A 20,717-nucleotide genomic window follows, 5' to 3' on the forward strand; every position below is an offset into this window, starting at 1 on the left:
ATGTCCCTGCACGGTCAGACACAGCCATTACACAGCAGGGGCACGTTTATAAGATTATATCAGCACAGGAACATTTCTTTTAGCACATCCCATTGTGGAACTTATTATTCCAAGATCTATTGATTAAAATGTATTGTATTCGTGGGAAAACCCCTTTAAGTCACTACCAGGAGCCTGGCATCAGATTAATCCCCTCTCTTCCATGAGAACACAAGTACACTGGGCTAAACTGAGTCGGGTGTGCATTTGCAGGTGGCGTGTAATCGCTGTTGTTGGGACAAGCTTTCTAGCTGAAGGTGTATGACCAATTTAGCTAGCAACCTCTGGAAAACGTCATGATTACCCATAATAAATTTTATTATTAATAAAAGTAAAAAATAAAATTTCAATATATTTCTTGACATTCAAACGGCAGTAAGTAAACTTTCATTACTGGATTTGTGCAATTACCAAAGCCCCAACACATTTCTATATACATTGCTCAAAAAAATAAAGGGAACACTCAAATAACACATCCTAGATCTGAATGAATGAAATATCCTCATTGAATACTTTGTTCTGTACAAATGTGCGGACAACAAAATCACACAAAAATCATCAGTGGAAATCAAATTTATTAACCAATGGAGGCCTGGATTTGGAGTCACCCCCAAAATTAAAGTGGAAAAACACACTACAGGCTGATCCAACTTTGATGTAAAGTCCTTACAACAAGTCAAAATGAGGCTCAGTATTGTGTGTGGCCTCCACGTGCCTGTATGACCTCCCTACAACGCCTGGGCATGCTCCTGATGAGGTTGCGGATGGTCTCCTGTGGGATCTCCTCCCAGATCTGGACTAAAGCATCCACCAACTCCTGGACAGTCTGTGGTGCAGTGTGACATTGGTGGATGGAGCGAGACATGATGTCCCAGATGTGCTCAATCGGATTCAGGTCTGGGGAACGGGCGGGCCAGTCCATAGCTTCAATGCCTTCATCTTGCAGGAACTGCTGACACACTCCAGCCACATGAGGTCTGGCATTGTCCTGCATTAGGAGGAACCCAGGGCCAACCGCACCAGCATATGGTCTCACAAGGGGTCTGAGGATCTCATCTCGGTACCTAATGGCAGTCAGACTACCTCTGGCGAGCACATGGAGTGCTGTGCGGCCCTCCAAAGAAATGCCACCCCACACCATTACTGGCCCACTGCCAAACTGGTCATGCTGAAGGATGTTGCAGGCAGCAGATCGCTCTCCACGGAGTCTCCAGACTCTGTCACGTCTGTCACATGTGCTCAGCGTGAACCTGCTTTCATCTGTGAAGAGCACAGGGCTCCAGTGGCGACTTTGCCAATCCTGGTGTTTTGTGGCAAATGCCAAGCATCCAGCATGGTGTTGGGTTGTGAGCACAACCCCCATCTGTGGACATCGGGCCCTCATACCACCCTCATGGAGTCGGTTTGTAACAGTTTGTGCAGACACATGCACATTTATGGCCTGCTGGAGGTCATTTTGCAGGGCTCTGGCAGTGCTCCTCCTGTTCCTCCTTGCACAAACTCAGAGGTAGCAGTCCTGCTGCTGGGTTATTTCCCTCCTACGGCCCCCTCCACGTCTCCTGGTGTACTGGCCTGTCTCCTGGTAGCGCCTCCAGCCTCTGGACACTATGCTGACAGACACAGCAAACCTTCTTGCCACAGCTCGCATTGATGTGCCATCCTGGATGAGCTGCACTACCTGAGCAACTTCTGTGGGTTGTAGAGTCCGTCTCATGCTACCACGCATGTGAAAGCACAACCAACATTCAAAAGTGACCAAAACATCAGCCAGAAAGCATTGGTACTGAGATGTGGTCTGTGGTCCCCACCTGCAGAACCACTCCTTTATTGAGCGTGTCTTGATAATTGCCAATAATTTCCATCTATTGTCTATTCCATTTGCACAACAGCATGTGAAATTGATTGTCAATCAGTGTTGCTTACTAAGTGGACAGTTTGATTTCACAGAAGTTTGATTTACTTAGAGTTATATTCCGTTAAGTGTTCCCTTTATTTTTTTGAGTAGTGTATATATATACACACACACACACACACGTGTAAATCATAAAAAAAAATAAGTAAAAAAAATATTTAGAATGAAAATTTCTGCACAAAATAAAATGTCTGCTGGTTGCAGGCAATTCTTTATGGTGACACGGGAGCAAAAACTGACTTTGTATTATTTATGCGGCACAGACATCTGAATCGCAGAGCACTAGGTCAATATTTGCATCTTTTTGTAACTATCAAAACTCAACAAGACGAATAGCAGGCACCCAGCACGCCGTCAATCATGGATATTGTCCCAGTTCACGGAATGGAGATGTCAGTCTATCAGACAGATGCTTTCTATATGCGAGGAGTCAAGATTAAAAGAAAATAAAACCCCACAGAAAATTTCTGCCACATAACATGCTGATTCATTCCAAACACTCCGCTAAAACCTGTGAACACGAGAATATTGCCAAGGAAAATGCAGGATAAAAAGAGTGAGAGGATTAATCATTTCCATCCCAAACTCTGCAGCCTTATAAATCTTGCCAATGTATAATCCCAGAGCCTAAGAATTGGTAACCAAGATCCGTGACAGCCAACAGTATACAAGAGTGTATAAAATCTCTGTCCTGAGACTATGTAGGATTTCCAAGCCTTATGTCGGCCTCACTCATTATCTTATTGCTTAATAGAATCAACACTCAACAATACAGATTCACCAAGGAAGGAAACAAGCCAAGTCCTATCTGTGCGAGCCTCCAGACCTCAGACAAGACTTCATTTGTTTATTGGTGACGGACATCATGATCTGCCTCAAACTTTGGAAAGACCCATTGTTTTCTTTTACTCTGCTCCTCTCTTCATGGGAAATAAAACAAAAGATCTATGGTATGAAGGCCATAAGAAACACAACAATCAGGTCAAGAAGCTAGGACATCTCTCCAATCGGTGCCGGTCACACCCACAGGCCCACCAAAGACCCTGAAAGTGAAGACACGGTTTAGTGCTGCAACCCCAACACATTTTATTTTTCTATGCAGGGCAGCGCATCACAAAACCAGTGTTGTGGCTTCCTTATTCGCAGGATAGATCGCAGCACTAGTAGCCCACTTTCTGTTATAGGAAAACACAATCAATGTTAAGAAACAGCATCCTAATACCAGCTTTAGGAAGAGAAGGGTCAACCTACAGGCACCCCAACTCAACGTTAACTAAAGAGTGACCAATCCCAAGCACGTAACAGTTATTCTGGAAATCAGCTAATAGGTCGTAGTTATGTATATTCTCCAAAAATGTATTTTTATATGAGTCCATAAAGAGACTAAATTCAGATCTGCCAGACTGTGCGGTTTATAATCACACTCAGCTCTGCAGAGAGATCAGGAGAGGAGACTGTCAGTCATAACATGTCTAAGACCGGTAACACCCCCTTCATCTATAATCAGCTCTGAAGGCAGATTCTCAGGGTGATCTCTGTCTGTGTCTCACTTACATATTGGAATAAGACATCGGATCGCAGATATCAAGGTACATTTTACTCAACTTTCTATGACCGGCATGCCCATGTAGACTGTTTAGGAAGGTTGATACTTCGGATAGATTCCCTTTAAGACCGAGCTACACCAAGCACCAAATGAGGACATAATAATCAAAGTCCATACCAAAATGTAAAAAATCATACTGTTTAACCTTCAATTCCTTGCTGAACACCATAAACAATAATCCAAGTACTAAGAAGACAGATCCAGACAATGGGGCACCCAAAACAGTCCAGTAAGAGAGGTTCGCATATGACCTCTTCGCTCAGAGTCGGCATCCCTAAATGCGCCTGAGCAACTCAGGAGTCTGTCACTGGGCTCATTACACACTCAAAGCCCATAACATTATTTTTATTTATATATATTTATTTATTTTTTACTTACAGGGATTTTGGATCTTGACTGAGGAGTCTGGGTCCGGGTGTTGCTTATGTATCACTTGTGTGCTGATTTGTTCTATGAGAATCTGAAAAACAAAAACAGTTAAGAAATCCACATTTGTTACTGAGATGGTAGCACAGGAACCTATTCATTGTACTTTCAGTAGGAAATACAATGATCTCCATGAACATTAGATTAAAGTCAGCCAAACCCACTAGTGGGCAGTACCGACCATACCCCACCAACAGATATGGGGAGAAAGAAGAATCAGGCAGGCTAGATTTCAACATGTTGGAGTCTAATCATAGTCCCCAAATTAAAAATCTGCAAGAGGTAGTTGGAGGAACAGCAGCTGTGCCAACCAGGGGTATAGGCATCTGGATGACAAATTATTTGGACATTACCTCAAACAAAACATTGTAAGTTGTAACGGAGATGGTTTTTGCTTCAAGCATTAGCCTCTCAGACAAAAGAGAGAACAATCCATGGCCCTGCATAACTTCCACTTTCCTCCTGTAGAAAAATAAGAGAGAAAACTAGCATAATCCAATATTCAAGCTTCTTAAACTAGCTGATATAAGGTTTTATAATAAAAGAACTGTGTTAGGACTACCATTTTTATTAGACTCTGGCCTTTAGCGCATTCTTGTGACCTGGGATATCCTATACCATGTACCGCCAAGCTATCAGCAGGTTACAGCAGCGGCTCTCCCTACGGCCCATGCTCACAGGGACCCTGGGTCACAGCAGTCTATGACAGTTTTCTAGACAAAACGAGTGTTATTTGCTAATTAAAGGGATTTAGGAAGGTCTTTCACAGGCACCCACCTAAAAATTATTTTAGGATAGGCTTCAGTCAGTGCAGCAAGATGGCAGATATTCGGGACTGTTTTGCCAATTAGCTCATTAGTGTGAACTGCTATTTAACGACTTATGATGTACAGTATTTTTTCATCATAGATCGCTAAGGAATGTAGGAAGACTCATGAGCTGACCCCGGGTTCAGTACCAGCAGATCCAAGCTATGTTATATATTTTGGAATCTGCAATGTGCACACAGAATTTTTTTTAGGAGGGTTTTTTTTGTTTGTTTTTTTTAAAGAATATTCCCTCCAAAATCCTTTTTTAAACCTGCATAAAATCCTCTTGGAAAACCCTTTAAATTAATTTCTATGGGAAATCCACTTTGCTGTTCATATGAGGAGTGACACTGGAGTGTATAGTGACAAAGTCTTGTGCAGCTTGTGAGTAACAATTTAACAAATACGGATTTCTGTGACAGTCGTGCCGCAATTCACAATACCCCTCCCATCACAGTCATTGTATGAGAGGTCCAACTGTGATAAGTTGCACAACACTTGTCAAACTATAGGTCACATGTGTAGCCCTAATCTTAAAAAAGGAAAAATCCACAGCATGAGGAGGTGTGTGACAATAATACACTTCCTACAACAACTATTATTCATTAAAAAAGAAATTAAAAAAAAGTTGCCGATTTTGACAGGGCATTTATATGAATGTGATGAAGCACAACCTGATGGCAGAATCTGTACAATACCTGGCATTTGCATGACCTCAACATACTAATCAATTCACCTGCATTATAGTAGCTCCTACAATACCTTGTCGTAACTGTCTCACTTACTTCGGTGACAAGTGCTTCAAAAAATATCCCAGGACTTTTAATCCCTGGACTCTGATTCCTTCACTTTTTGATGCCAGCAGTTTATATACGACCCTTTAATATTTGAAAAAATAAAAATATGTAAGAGTTAAACAAATCTCAGATAATTAAGGGACTAAAGGTTCCGATTCATCATTTGCATCATTTCTTTCTTTTAAGTAATTTTCCTTTTTAGTCTTGTAGTATTAGTTGCCATTTTTGGTGCGAAATTCATCAACATGGCGCAAGTGATTCATAAATTTGTCACAAAGTCTTGAACTATGTTTGCGACTTTCGGTGCCAAAAGTGGCAAAGTTGTGCCAACATTTTCGCATACTTGAAAATATATCGGGGGGAAAAGAGTGAAATTGCATCAAATTTTTCACATTTTAAAAGAGTCGCAGTTGATGAACAAGGCAAAAAGAGCTGGAATTGTTAGACTTCGCCGACAAAGCAGAAAGCAAAATAGATAAGGAGATATAAAATGGACTTAAAAATAGCGCCAATAGAATAATGAATTGGGTGCTAACAAAATAATGGTGCAAAAGGCAATGATGAATCGGGCTCAAAACTAAAGAATTTTATTGCACCTCATTCCATTTCTTTGATCGAAAGCTGGAATCATTGAGCTTGGGTGTTCAGACATCAGTGCAACAAGTAACTGCAGAACGTCCATCAAGTTGTCATCCTAAGTAGAAAGTATAGCAAATGAGAAAAGCAAAGATGTACAGTGGTGATACTTCCCATTATAACCTCTTGTACAGCATTAATAGCACAACATTGGCATTTTTTTTAATTTAACAAATTAGTGTAAATCACACGACCACTGGTGACCACATTAGTATAAAGGAAAAGGAACTCCAATAAACAATGCCACCTAGTGGCCAAACTGCACAACACCGCTTTACCATTTTATTTTCAAAGAAACGTTTACTTACTTCATGGATAGTCAGAAGGTAGTTGAGAATTGCCTGCAGCTCATCTTCTTTGACACCATAATCCTGTAAGATAGTAAAAACTTGAAACACAAATATAGGGTCCCCGATAAACAATTCAGCTAATTAAACAATACACCAATTTAATTAATAGGAATAGCGTACAAAATGCTAACACCCATACACATATAAAGTAGATATTCTGTGGAAACTATAACTACCAATCCTATCCTCACTGTGATATGTGTCAGGTAGCACTGTGGCAGGAAAAGTCATTTAAGTATGTCCTGAGACAGAGTCACTGGTGTAATATGTGAGGGGAGGCATGTTTCTCTACGGCTGCTAGCCTTAGTGAACTGAACCAACAACTTTTCTCCAGCACGTTATGTGTTGGAGGGTTAAACACCATTGTAAAGGGAGTGGTTTTGTGTGAATGACAGATGGGAGGAAAGTCATTCACCATATCTCCACCGCAGGGTGTGGCTGAACAAAGTTAAATGCTCAGTCACCTATGCCCGCGCACCTATGGACTGTGCTATACTGTATGTTTAGGTTTCCCGTTATCCCAGAGAGGACGTGTTTATTTTGTAAAACCCTGACTGTGGTTTATGCCAGAGAATAAACCCACAGGAAGCCAACCAGAGACGTGTGTTCTAGGTCAGCCTCTGGGAGAGCCGAGCAAGTCGCTTTGCCACAATCCATAGATTACAATACTACCACAAAGTCCGAAAAGCTGAACTAGCCAAACAATGCCCAACAAAGTGCTAATTGCCAAAACGGATTTTAAAGCTAGGATGAATGTCAAAAGGATAAAGAGAGCAGACATATACACCCATGACGTATTCTCCCAGTCTGTGATGACTGCAGCCCCAACATGCATTTTGTCCCAAATGAAGGCTGTGCCGAAAAGTGCAATGCGGCAGAAGTCATTGCAAACCCACAGTGGCAATTAATTTCGGCTGCAGATTTTTCAGGAATATCTATTACCTTCATTACCAACTGCTTGATGAAGATGAGCAGGAACGCTCTAAGTGTCAGCACCTCCTTCTGGCTAGGGCGAGGTCCATCTGGGTAAGAGAAAAAAGACAAATACACATTAAAGTGTTATAGTAATGTTTTATCTTCAGGAGCACACCGCTCTTTTGCCTCTCTGCTTCCTGCTGGGGATGGAGCTCTCCTTTAGATTGCCTCTTAGGACCAGCAGCATGGTCTGCCAGGGTGCCAGCAGAGGTAGCTTAGCCTGTCAGCATGGGAGGTGCAATCCAGCAAACCAAATGCTGTGAGCAGGTTTTAAAGGCAGGGATGTCGGTCAAATACAGAGGGACAAAATTAAAAAATTGAACAAAGTCGCAGGCCAACTTTGATCTTTATTTAAAAAAAAATGTGCACAATTGAGGAAGTTTTTCTTTATCATCTCATATGGAAAAAACTTAAAGGGGTTGTCCTGCAAACAAAGTACATTTTAATTAATAAATCTTAAGAGACAGACCACATGACCGGAGCATTGGGTATTTCCTTGCGGACAGGGGCATACATAGAAAGTATAGCGTCCCATAGTAGAAGTTCTAATTGGACGCCGCCCCCCTCAAAAAAAAAACAAAAAAACATAATATTCGGTGGGGGTCACAGAAGAGCATATCTTGCAACTTTACAGCCCTTACAAAGTAATTTTCCTCCTATTGAAGCCCCTAGATTGCCCTTTAATTACCCCCACGCACTATGATGCCAACAAAAGTGACCCTGTGCACAATATGATACCCCAAGAGTGAATTCCTCCACAGTAAATTACACACACACACGATCACGATCTGATAACCCTACTACCCCCCTCCTCCCCCCAACACTCCTAACACCGCTGGCAAAGTATGGTGACACCAACACAGTATTATGCCCCAACTATGATCCCCACATAGCCCTTCATACAGAATAAGGGGCCCCACAGAGTCCTCCATACAGAATAAGGGGCCCCACAGAGTCCTCCATACAGAATAAGGGGCCCCACAGAGTCCTCCATACAGAATAAGGGGCCCCACAGAGTCCTCCATACAGAATAAGGGGCCCCACAGAGCCCTCCATACAGAATAAGGGGCCCCACAGAGCCCTCCATACAGAATAAGGGGCCCCACAGAGCCCTCCATACCGAATAAGGGGCCCCACAGAGCCCTCCATACCGAATAAGGGGCCCCACAGAGCCCTCCATACAGAATAAGGGGCCCCACAGAGCCCTCCATACAGAATAAGGGGCCCCACAGAGCCCTCCATACAGAATAAGGGGCCCCACAGAGCCCTCCATACAGAATAAGGGGCCCCACAGAGCCCTCCATACAGAATAAGGGGCCCCACAGAGCCCTCCATACAGAATAATGGGCCCCACAGAGCCCTCCATACAGAATAATGGGCCCCACAGAGCCCTCCATACAGAATAATGGGCCCCACAGAGCCCTCCATACAGAATAATGGGCCCCACAGAGCCCTCCATACAGAATAATGGGCCCCACAGAGCCCTCCATATGGCGTCGCAGACCAAATATAAATCACACTGACTGCCAGATTTGGCCCATGAAAACACAGCATACCCAATCCCTTAGGGATGATTCCACTACGGTCCTGGGGATTTACAATCCAGTAGAAGTATTTCAGAGTGTGCATCACAAGGAGGACTGTGCCGATTCTCCGCACTGCATTGTATATGTTAACTGTGCTGATGAAGTCTGTAGACATGTAGGTATACAGTGCCAACTGGACCTAAAATGCAAAAATAGAAAAAAATCCTCATGTGCCAAATGAAAAACATTATTTCACTCCACTTTTACTTCAGTGTCGTCAATGCAGTAGAAATAACATACATTTTTGGCACACAAAAGTTCAGGAAGTAGCCATTACTAATTAAGAGTTGTCTTTTTTATTTTTCAGCCACTTCCCAATGTTATGATTAGGGTATATGGAGGAAGTAGAAGGGGCTCCTGAACTAGTAACCTCCTTCTATTAGTCAGAGCAGAGAGATACTAAGAAGGCCCTGGGGAGCCCAAATTCAGCAGACTGCAGCCATCAGCGAATGTACGTCCACTAACCTTTGCAGGTGTATGAATCCATATTGCTGGGTTGAGTAAAATGTGGTCACACAACTGTTTTAGTAAGGGAATCCCATTATGCAATGTGCTCAGGTATTTAGAAAATGCCAGGCTCAGATCTAAAACAGCTTTAGTTACGTGAGTTTTGGAAGACTGTTTAGAAACAGAGAAAATCATACATGAAAATAAAATACAAATTACACGTATTACATTTTGGATAAAAACACATCTAGTTTATTCACATCAATACATAATTCCCTTAGAAGGAACATCGAAAGTTACAACAAACCTACAAACGTCATCAGCCACCCAAACCTGGAATATGCATACATCCAACTAGGCACTTAAAGAATTTGGCACATTTTTTTATATGTGCCCTTTTAACTGCAAGCTGATAGATTGCGCACTGGGTCCCGAAACTTGACTCCCCCCTCAGCCCTTAATTACTTAAAAAGATCCCCCAGGATGCGCTTGGCACGAGACAGGTCGGCACAACTCCTGCCCGAGTACACACAGTAGTATGGATACAGCAGAAAACGATTGCCTTTCAATAGTATCCATACTCCGTTCATTGTGCATGTGCGCAGGCAGCAGCTGTGCAGTCCAGTCTCCTGTACTGAGCACACCCTAGGGGTTATTATTGAGTAACCGGTGGGGGTCTCAGGATATGGTTCCCCACTGATTTGCTAGCAGTTAAAAAGATTTGTTTACTCTTTAAAGGAGTCATCCAACTTTTAAAAAACATTTAAAAACGGCATGTGACCTCTGCAGTGGTCATGTACCATACTAAGGTCATCTTGACTCATATCACTGAGCAGTGATGCAAGTTGTAGGGAATGTAACTGCTAAGGTCATCGAGTGGCCGTGTAGTCACATGCCAATCACTTGTTAACAAGGTCTGAGAAGGCGCTGTGGTATCAGCGCTATAAATGCAAGTTATCATATCCCACTGAAGCAAAGACAAACTGCACCAGGTGATGGGTCACTTACCTTCTCAAGACTATAACCTATTACAAGGAAGCCCTTTGAAGAGAGCATCTGTTCTTGCATAGCGAGAGAGTTTTTCAGCAACTCCAAAATGAAGGCCAAAAGAGTGGAGCTAAGAAGCCAAAAGGACAAAATTTCACTAGCATTGTGCTCCAACTTCAATTCCATTTGAAATTATGATAAAAGCTGGAATTTCATTTTATGGCTTTACTAATAAAGTCAATTTTTATTCATTTTACAACAGCTGCACATATACAAATAACATTCTCAACCAATGATTTTATGGCTTTCTACACTTAGGAATTGATATATAAATACAGTAAGTAATTTTTAGCTATTCCCCAAAAGGAAGGCATAACAAAGGAATAGAGGAAAATGCTACATGATGCCATAATATGTTTTTTGCTCAAGTCATGAAATTGGCCTCCTCCTATGTAAAGATGCCAATCACACATGAATGATGTTATATGATATTAAGTAGATCGGACAATAAAATATTACACCAGACATTATGGCACAATACTAACTCTAGACCAGGGGTGGACAAGTTTTTTTTGGTCCAAATGCCACATTGCCATACTGAATCAATCTGGGGGCTGCACTAAAAATTAAAGGGTCCTTGTCCACCTCTGCCCTTATCAATATTGAGGCCAGGTGACACAAGGTGAGGTCTTAATACAAGAGATAGGATAGGACCGTCCGATTGGGTACACCTTGTCATGGTGGGATGGCTTACGCTTTTTTGATCAAAATGGTGTTAACTAAGACCCCCATGTTATTTGCATGTACTATTACTATTTAATTATTTACTTACTACAGGGCACATGCTAATTTTGTTTTTTTTCCTGGGTTTTGTCTGTCAAATGACCACTGTGTGAAAGTAGACATTGCACGTATGCCAACGTATGCTCCAGCTCATTCCTTTAGTTTTGTTAAAATTAAAAGGGGTATTACCTTCTGCAACACTTATAGCATATTTAAAGTGTACACCATAAATGTCTTATAGGTGCAAATTCAACTTCTAGCACTCTTGCCTCCACCAATCAGCACTCATGGTAGGCTCAAAGTTTAAAAAGGATTTAGAGAGAAATTTTGCATGTAAATCTACATCAAAAACCGCATCAAATAATCTATGAATATGTTTCCAACTGATTATAATGGGAAAAGCTCCTAAAGTGCAAACAATGCTGTGCTTTTCACATTATTTTGAACATTTCCCCGTAAAACCAATAGGAAGTTTATTCAGAATATTTGAAGCATTTTTTGATGTGGATTTTGCAGTAAAATCTCCTTATAAACCCACATGAAAAGAAAAGAAAAAACTCTGGATTTACCCTAAAGTAAGAGGTGATACATGCACAATTGCACATGGCTCTCTGGTCTACAGACCCCATTTTCCTGATGCGAGAGGAATCCAGAGAGGTCTACACAGGACAACATTTTCCTATATTTCAGCACATCAGGAGAGACCAGCACAGCCTTGGAGACTCATAGGGAGATGGTATGCAGAGACTTCTAACCCGAGCACAGACCGGGATGATGAGGAAATCCCTTCACATATATGCCAAGTGTAGGAGTTCTCACCGCTCCAATCTCAGGGTCAGAGCCATATAGCTGCTGACATGAACTTTTCTTCAACCCGACCTGTCTTAGCTCATGACTATAGCAGTGTAAAGGTGCAGCCATATGTACTGGAAGAGGTGATGCTTCATTGTCCTGCCAATGGGCTCTAACTACAGAATTGATATCTTTTCTGGCTGTAACAAAGACACATTCCTCAGTCTTCTGTACATCCAAAGTCTTCCTAGTTTCACCTTTTCCTCTTGATACCACCACTGTCTCCTTGTCACCATCTCCTATCCCTCTATCAAAAATATATAGAAACCCATTGGCTGCGTGTCACTGCGTTTTTCTGGCTCATCATGGTCGACCAGTGCGGTTTATCTGACTGCCCCATGACATGTTGCGTACTATTTTTTTAATCTTTGTGGGATTTTTTTTGTTTTATTTTCAAACTCTAATATTATAGCTAATATCTTATCCATTATCGAGGGGGGGGGGGGAACCACTCCATAGTTCTCTTACCAGACAGTAGTATCAATGTGATCAGACCCGTATTGCTTGTAGTCCAGCTGAGCAAAAAGAGGGAAGAGAACCTGCACCCCTCCGATGGAGTGCATTGCACTTTGAATTGAATGCGTAATAACTGCCTTCACATCCTTGAAAAGGTAAAAGATACATATAAGATAAGTTATTACTGCAGCATAGAGAATGTATTAAAAAAAAAAAAAACACATGCAAAAAGTACTCGAGGAAAGCAAAATCAAAACCAAGACAACATACATCTCATATAGGTGCTGCTTTATCAGTATCTGGAAGGATGTCCAACAAAGATGCACCATGTTTTCTAGATCAAAGTACACCAACTTTGTCCAATTGCAGGATAAATAGTAATCTGAATAGGTAAATTGTGTAAATCTGTACATTCAGTGTAGATATATTTACATACAGAACCGGTCACGTTTGTTCTTACAGTGTTTTTTCTTTACCAACAAAGCACCATCACACTGCCTCCATGCTTCACAGTGGAGGCCACACATAGAAAAGGTTAACTGATGCTTTCTACAAGTCTCACAAAGACATGGCGGATGGTGCCAAAAATCTCAAATCTTGAGTAATCAGATCACAGTACAGATTTGAACTAATCTAATGTCCATCCATGAGTTATTTTAATAAATAAATACCTGGCCCAAACAAGTCTCTTCCTGTTTGCATAAATATGCAAGTGACCGTCACTTCAAAACAGAAAACAGGTGTGAGCAAATGCAAGTTAAGAGTAGCCACCTGCATATGTAACTAACAAACAAAGCTTTGTTGTTGGCTGCTGGGCATACATGAATTGGCCAATTTATGTGCTAATTATCTTCATTTTAACCTATGTTCTAGAGCAGTAATGCAATTCCAATTTCATTTATTCCATGTTTGCATGCTATAGCCTTAGAGTGCAGCTTTGTTAGTTTTATATGGAGGCAGAGTCGCCTTGAAACAAACTCAGCCCTCGCATTTGAGCGCACACAGTCCCACCCGATGCGTGGTGAATGTGAAATATTTTTGTGCACTTGTGGGTTATGGCTGATTTAGGAATAGGTCACATTTTTTTTTTTAAATAAAAAATTGCTGTAAACTGCACTTTATCACCAACATAGAAAACTGAATTGACATAATGTAGAATATAAATTTCCCTTCAGGAAAATGCTTATTTCTTTCAACTGGAGGGATGAACATATTTGTACTATAGAGCTCCATGATGCCAAAAACGCTGTGCTTGATAGTACCAGAAAAGTGAATGAGATGTCTGAAATCTCATGGAAAAGCAGCTAATTTTCTCCTTGCAGATCTGAAGCAGTTTCAGGTCTGCAGTGTTTCTTCTTTCAGCATTTTTGCAGCGTTTTTCACCCATTCTAAAGAACTGGAAAAATGTCTGAAGCAAATATTTATTGTGTGCACATACCCGTGCCATTTCATTACCAGCAAACACTGCAGATAGTGGGCTGCTATCTTTAAGGTTATGTGCATAAGGTCAGGAGCCGCCCTGTGGCCCTGACAATGGAACAGCAGCGCGGCTTCATCTCATTAAGCAAATGAGTGGCGCCATTTATTAATTTTTTTTTTTCACATGCAGACTTTCCTTATAGAGGTTAGTCTATGGGGAAAGTCAACATGTGGACCCACAAGAGAAATTGACATGCTGCAAGTCTGAAAGACGCGTCGCATATCAGTTTTCGCTGGTGATCCGCAGGTGCCCAGAAGAAATCCCAACCACTATGCCGTAACATCTGGACGCTGAGGGTTTGACGCTGCATAACAAGCAGCCTCAAACCCGCAGCGGCTCCTGACTGTGTGCACATACCCTAATAGATACTGACTTCAACAGTTATCTTCAACAGGAGAAAGGTGCATTTACACTGGCCGACTGCAGCCGTTAAAATGGCTTTTCACCGCTTTGTCATGTATAAATGTATACGATTTCCACAGATGTAGTTAGGTGCAGAATAGATTCTCATCATCTTCTCTCAATGTTCTTCTGAGTAAAGCAGGCGCCAATCTAGTCAGAACATGACCACAATTTAGAGCAAATCACATTCCTGCAGTGACGTGACAACCGCGCCAACCAACGAGCAGAGCCGAATGCTAACATTGTATATAGTGCACACTCCGGTATTCCGTAAGCTGTACTGGTTGCTAAAAGTTTCCTTTGGGGGTGAAAAACCCCATTAAAGGTTGTGGTCAGCCAGGGTAAATGTACCTTAAAGAGACCCTGTCAGCAAGTAAAGTCATGGCTGTAATGGCGCTGTAATACTGGATTACATTGATACATTTGGTGAAGAAATCCGCTTTGTTGTTTCTCTTTATTCACAATGTGAAGTTTTCTGCTAATGAGATTTTAGTGCACAGGGGCCAGACTGTTTAACTACTCAGTTTTTCCATAGACTTCATTGTTCTAAAAAAAAAAAACGATCCAGTTGAAACCAGTTTTCAGCCGGACAAAACAGTTGTGTCTGAATAACTTTTTTTATTTAATGGATTTCTGCTGGATCCGTTCTAACTGATGATCACTGGACATGTGAACAGAGCCTTACTTTAGGGAGTCTTGCTTTTTCAGTCCTTGGGCCATTGTACAGTCTTATCTCATATTTCAGGGTTATGGGCTTCTGATCTGAGGACTAATTAGTGCTGCCTTTCTCAGGCAAACCTGATTGTGACCTCGTATAATATGGGGCTAGCTGGTCTCACCTACCAGTTTGGGTCACAGACCCTTTTTCTGTTTGCTTTGATGTTTTACTCATTGTTTATGTTTACACCCCAAATCCCTCCTAATCCTGGAGATTAAATTTCTGAAAGCAATTTATGAATGATCATAACCCCTCTGACGGTAATTATCTCCTTAATATTTGCTTCACCATTTAGTCAGCTGATGGTCATGCGACCATCACCTGACATCAGCGGTCGCGTGACCATCAGCTGACTAAATGACTTCACCGCAGATCCTGGCAGAACACCACGGGCTGCCGAGGAGAGAGGACGCCGCCGGGAGCCGCCGGAGAGGTGACTATGAATATATTTTTTTATTTTTTACTTTATAGTTCTTTTTTAACTTGCAGGTACCATGGTACCCGGGTTGGAGGAGAGTCTCCTCTTCTCCAGACCCGGGTACCATCCGGGCATTGAACCGCATAACATCCGCATGTATACATGCGGATGTTATGCGCTTCAATGCAAGTCAATGGCGGTGATTTTTCCGCGAAATCGCACAATAAATGGTTGTGCTGCGGATTTTTCCGCAATGATAATCAGCAGCGGAAATTTTTGCAGCATGTGCAGATCATCATTGGTAAACATGGCAGACCTCTTAACAAGCGATTTTAATGCGTTTCCGCGGCGGAAATACCACCACGGAAAAGCATTAAATCCGCATCGTGGGCACACAGCCTTAGGCCACATCCTGGATATGGGATCCAATTTGGACTCCACATTTTAAAAGATATATTTGAATTTAGAGTTAGTTCAAATGCAGAAACTAGATTACTACATTACAAGATCTCATTTATATGTATAAATAAATATGTGGTCAATGCATAGTACTGGCACATGACACTTTCCAGGACCTTACAAAGGGTAATGCAACATTTGTTACACGTGAAGGAAAGTCAATTCTGGCAGCTAAATAGGAGAGGGTTCTTTACAGTTAGAGCAGTCAGACTGTGGAAAGCCCGATCCCAAGAGGTAGAAATGGCAGACACTATAGCAGCATTTAAAAAAGGTCTGGATACTTTAACAAAACATGACATTGTGAGTAATAAATAATCTAGCAATACAAAAAGTATAACTTTGAAGATAGTTATATATAGGTTGAAAAAAATACCTAGGACCATAAGTTCAAACTAAGTAGAATGTACATTAGGAAAATGGTTGAAGTGCAATTCCCTATGATATTATTTTACAAGTGATTTCCTCTTAATTTTTTTCTTTGTAAAGTGCTAGTTCTAAACCCAATCTCTGCATATAAAAAGTGCAAAACACTCTGGAAACACTTGCATGTTTAATCTGTAATCTTTATTTCTTATGGTGCCTAAGGGAAGCCATAATGCTAAGGAGTCTGCTTGGTAACAAGTGCAGTTATTTCCCTCTATAATGAAAGCAATTACCAATGATGAAAGGGTTAATACTTGGGCCCTGCATCAGTAATAGCCCCTGTAGTAACCATGACAACTGTTATGAGGTCATAAACAAGTGTCAAAGATGCCGCCATAAAAGATTCCATAAAAGAAGTGCGCGCTGCCATAATCCGTGCCATTACTGATGCGCATGAGGACCTTGAGCTTGACCACCCCACGTAATGTGCCGACCTTGGTGTAATTTGGAGGTTTTAGCAGGGAAAGGGGTTGTCTGTTTTAGACACCCCCAGGGCATGGGAAGGGAGGGCATGGGAAGGTAACAGAGGGGGGTCCCCAGAACAGGATTCCCTTCTGATAACCTCTACAAAGAGCAGCTCTATTTGGGAGTTCATAGACTGATCTATGACTTTAAAGGGTGATACTGTAAATTGGGACGGGCAAGGAGGAAGGGGGTATTTATCCTATTAGGGGTTATCCGTAACGAACAATCCTTAACCAAGTGTCCAACTTCTTGAGACTTGGACCTGGATCTGTAGGGGAGAAAGGATACATCCACCTGGGCAATCAGATCAACCAAATTCGTTCTAGCAATCAATGTGGCGACAGATATTGCAGCCAGATCTCTCCCACAACCACTTTACCGAATTTATAGTCTATATTTGTTATGTCGTTCTCTGTAAATCTTGTAAAATGTACAAATTGTTAAATTCTGCAGTTACATCTATTATATACAAGCATCAACTCTCTAAGCCCAAGGGAAGGGCAGTCCTCCAGCCATGGTTCCCTAGAGGTTTCCTCCACAGGGGGTTTTCCTCTCCTGAGTGCTGGAGGGTGACTCTTTGTGAGTCGGGGGTTGTGCCATTTTCGGTGTCATGTTAATTTAAATAAAGTTGAGAACGTTTGACACCTAATTGCAATGCTTCGTGTATTTATTTTCTGGGCTTCTGTTTGATTCATTTTGTTTGGGTGTCTGGGTCCATCACGTCACTGAGTGATACGTCTGGACATCTGCTGGCCAAAGTTATCCCCCCTGCTCTGGGGAGTATGATGGAGCAGATTAGACAAGCCTTACAGCACCTGTAAGTGTACACTCATCCTCGGAATAAGGACTTATATTACAGTATTACAAGATGCTTCCTCGCATCATTCACAGTGGCAGTAATTTACTTCCGTATTTCTAAGCTAAAAAACAGAAGGGAACAAACAGAGAAAAATAATAACTGAATCACTTTCACTTTTTCTGTGTTTTGGATTCACTCCTGGCATCTGTTAAATAAAAATGAAAAATATCACCATGCAAAAAAGTGCCCTAAATCCTTACTGACTGATTTCACAGTGTGAGTTGCAGTGAAGCAGTAGAGAGTGCAAGCATTAAAAGAGTTTCCCGGTTTCAAAAACCCCTGTCCCCAGGTTGCCATTTTAGAAAAACAACTTTCCTCACCCTCCCCAGGAAAGACTGTGCAGAATATGATCACTTCTGTGATAACTGCCTCCCTATCCTCACCTCACTTACAACTAGCTACTACATCTGAGTTTGAGATGCACTCATTTAGGCTAAGATCTGCTGCATATTTAACAGCCCTCATATGTGATGCACAATTATCAGGAGCATGACTAAATCAACTGCTTGCCATTTTCTGGCAAGAACCACCCAGCCTACTTGAGAGCATGCCAAAGTTTTGTTAAAGCTGTCAGAGTAAAAAGGTATAAAACACACATTCGCTTTGGTTTTACAGGTTTCTTTGCTCCATGTGTCCCTTTGTGGTTTTGCTGCCTTCAGTCTGAATCTACAATGTGCAAATTCCAATAAGGAAAACCATTGAGTGAACAGGTGCCTCATAAAATTTGATAGATACTGTATACAATATGTCTATTTCCTGTATAATAACATTCACAATTTGGTATAGAAAAGCAAGTGCTAGGATATAGAACATGATACATATAATCATCCGACAGCAGTGGTTGGTAACAAAATTTAGTGTTAGTGCTAATTATGCTATGTGATAAAATGCACAAGAGGTAATAGCCATAATAAAGCAGCTTCCTCAGAAACATTACCTGGAGCATCAAGGCATGGGGAGAATGGACAAATATCGAGGCGTTATCTTTGGGAGACGATTCCAGGCAGAGCTGAGCGTCTGTAGCTCTTGGGTTGTATGTGAATGCAATTGAACTGGACAGCTTGCCATCATACAGCAGCAACTTGTGATGCTCTGCAAGAAAGAGGTCACTTTCCGCCTTGAATTTAAATGTGCCCTGGATAAAAAAAAAAAAGGATTTCAGAACAATGAATAATATGTTATTAATATAAGCTGCAGTGTGCAGATTTGTATGCATGTCATATTACAGATCACATAAGGAAATTAAATTACATCTGCATTTAAAAATTGAAAAAAAATGAAAGTACAAGAAAATGGATTAATTATGCAAAATGTTGTATTCCCATCCAGATCTGTTATTTATCACTAAGATGTGGTAGACTTTGTTATGATCAGTGAGGGTCCAACCACAGAACACCCTGCCGATGTGGAGTGTGAAAAGATTGAGGTTTCTTTGGAGTTTAACACGCCCTCCTCCCCCAAAAATAAGTAAAGGGAGGAATTTTTGGATTCTGTTTACTTCTTGTTGCCTAGGTTATCTCTGCAGTCTAGTAGAGGTGTCCGGTCTCCTAGAGAGGAGCACAGCTCTTGCAAACTTTGTTATTAGAGCTTGTAAGTGGTGCTCTGGATCCAGACAGCTTAGGAACCCTATATTCCTCTGAAGATCGAGATGAAGCTGCCCATGCTTGCAGCAACAGAGTGTGCACAGTTAGTGCCAGCAGCACAACCATGCCACTGACTCAATCTGTCAATCATCAGGAGTGCACTGCCAATAACCAAGTCGGAAGCTGTGAAATGGCATACTCCTAAAAATTGAGCATGAGACAACCCCTTTAACTCTTTAGGATGCCTTAAACTCTGAAGTACAAAAAAAAGTGTAAGTTAATGGAACATACCAACTATCTCCAACTGAATGTTTTATTAAAAACAACATTACCTTGTATGAAGGACCAAGCTGATATATTGCAAATATCTGAGCTGCATTGAGGGCTTCACTGAAGAGATAGACAGAAGCCATTTGCCCACAAAACACCCTGTTCGCATCCGCTGTTTCAGATGAACCCAAAAAACACTTGTCAAAAGTCTGAAGGAGAAAAAAAAACGACAAATTAAAAAAATTAAAACAGTACTTGAACGCATCAAAAATATGACCTGCAGACACTACACTGAAACAACTCAGTGCAAGATTGATCTGCACCACAAAACTGAACTTGGGGGAAATTTAAAGGGTTAAAGTTCATGAAATGGTATAATTGGAAAGACCAAGCAATTTACCACATAATAAAAATACTCTCCCTTCTAAAGAACATAGGCAAAGAGCAGTAAACAAGTTAGAAATCCCTAGGAAACTGGCCACTGCTGCAGTCTATCAAAAATGCCTGGTCTCTTAGGCGTGGAATGCAGCTCTTACAAGCTCTTTTCAATAGAGCTTGTAAGCTCTGCACTGGATCCGGCCAGATGGCAGGATCCGGCCAGCTCCAGTGCAACTGTGCTCCTCCAATGCTGCAGAGGTAAAGCTTGGTGTGGCCTCATAACAGATGATGATCTCTTGAACAAGTAGTGATGCTAACATTATTTCCATTTACCAAAATTCTGACATCCAAGTGCAACGGGTAGCGTATTTTGTATTTTTTTGTGGTTGAACCACCAAAATGGTACATTTGTATATTTTAGACTTGTCCAAAAAAGAAATCAGAAACTAGAATGGTTTTATTGTAAACATGCTGTAAGGAAATTTTAGAGTAGCATTTTCTAAAACATTATTAAAAAAAGGAAGAAGTGTCTGTGGCTTACGAAAAAAACACAAGTAACTTTACAAATTTACCTCTTTATAAAAATCCTTTCTATCCTCAA

General features: G+C 41.4%; 1 protein-coding gene across 3 annotated transcripts in view; it reads right to left on the reverse strand.

Annotated features, from left to right (window-relative positions):
* The window catches only part of LRBA (LPS responsive beige-like anchor protein), a 646,348-nt gene that overhangs the window by 573,919 nt on the left and 51,712 nt on the right, over positions 1-20,717 (reverse strand). For all 3 annotated transcript variants that reach the window (XM_073642521.1, XM_073642520.1, XM_073642519.1), the window contains exons 8-19: positions 19,801-19,947; positions 18,823-19,020; positions 12,674-12,807; positions 10,592-10,700; positions 9,602-9,754; positions 9,107-9,275; positions 7,518-7,597; positions 6,534-6,596; positions 6,186-6,283; positions 5,578-5,670; positions 4,337-4,445; positions 3,936-4,017 (exon numbers count right to left, since the gene is read on the reverse strand). In XM_073642521.1, coding sequence (XP_073498622.1) covers positions 3,936-4,017; positions 4,337-4,445; positions 5,578-5,670; positions 6,186-6,283; positions 6,534-6,596; positions 7,518-7,597; positions 9,107-9,275; positions 9,602-9,754; positions 10,592-10,700; positions 12,674-12,807; positions 18,823-19,020; positions 19,801-19,947 — 1,435 coding nt within the window. The remainder of the gene's footprint in view (positions 1-3,935; positions 4,018-4,336; positions 4,446-5,577; positions 5,671-6,185; positions 6,284-6,533; positions 6,597-7,517; positions 7,598-9,106; positions 9,276-9,601; positions 9,755-10,591; positions 10,701-12,673; positions 12,808-18,822; positions 19,021-19,800; positions 19,948-20,717) is intronic.

This window comes from Phyllobates terribilis, unplaced genomic scaffold, assembly GCF_046119375.1.
Source record: "Phyllobates terribilis strain yellow unplaced genomic scaffold, ASM4611937v1 Scaffold_1__5_contigs__length_1240528914, whole genome shotgun sequence".
In the NCBI taxonomy this organism is placed as follows: Eukaryota; Metazoa; Chordata; class Amphibia; order Anura; family Dendrobatidae; genus Phyllobates; species Phyllobates terribilis.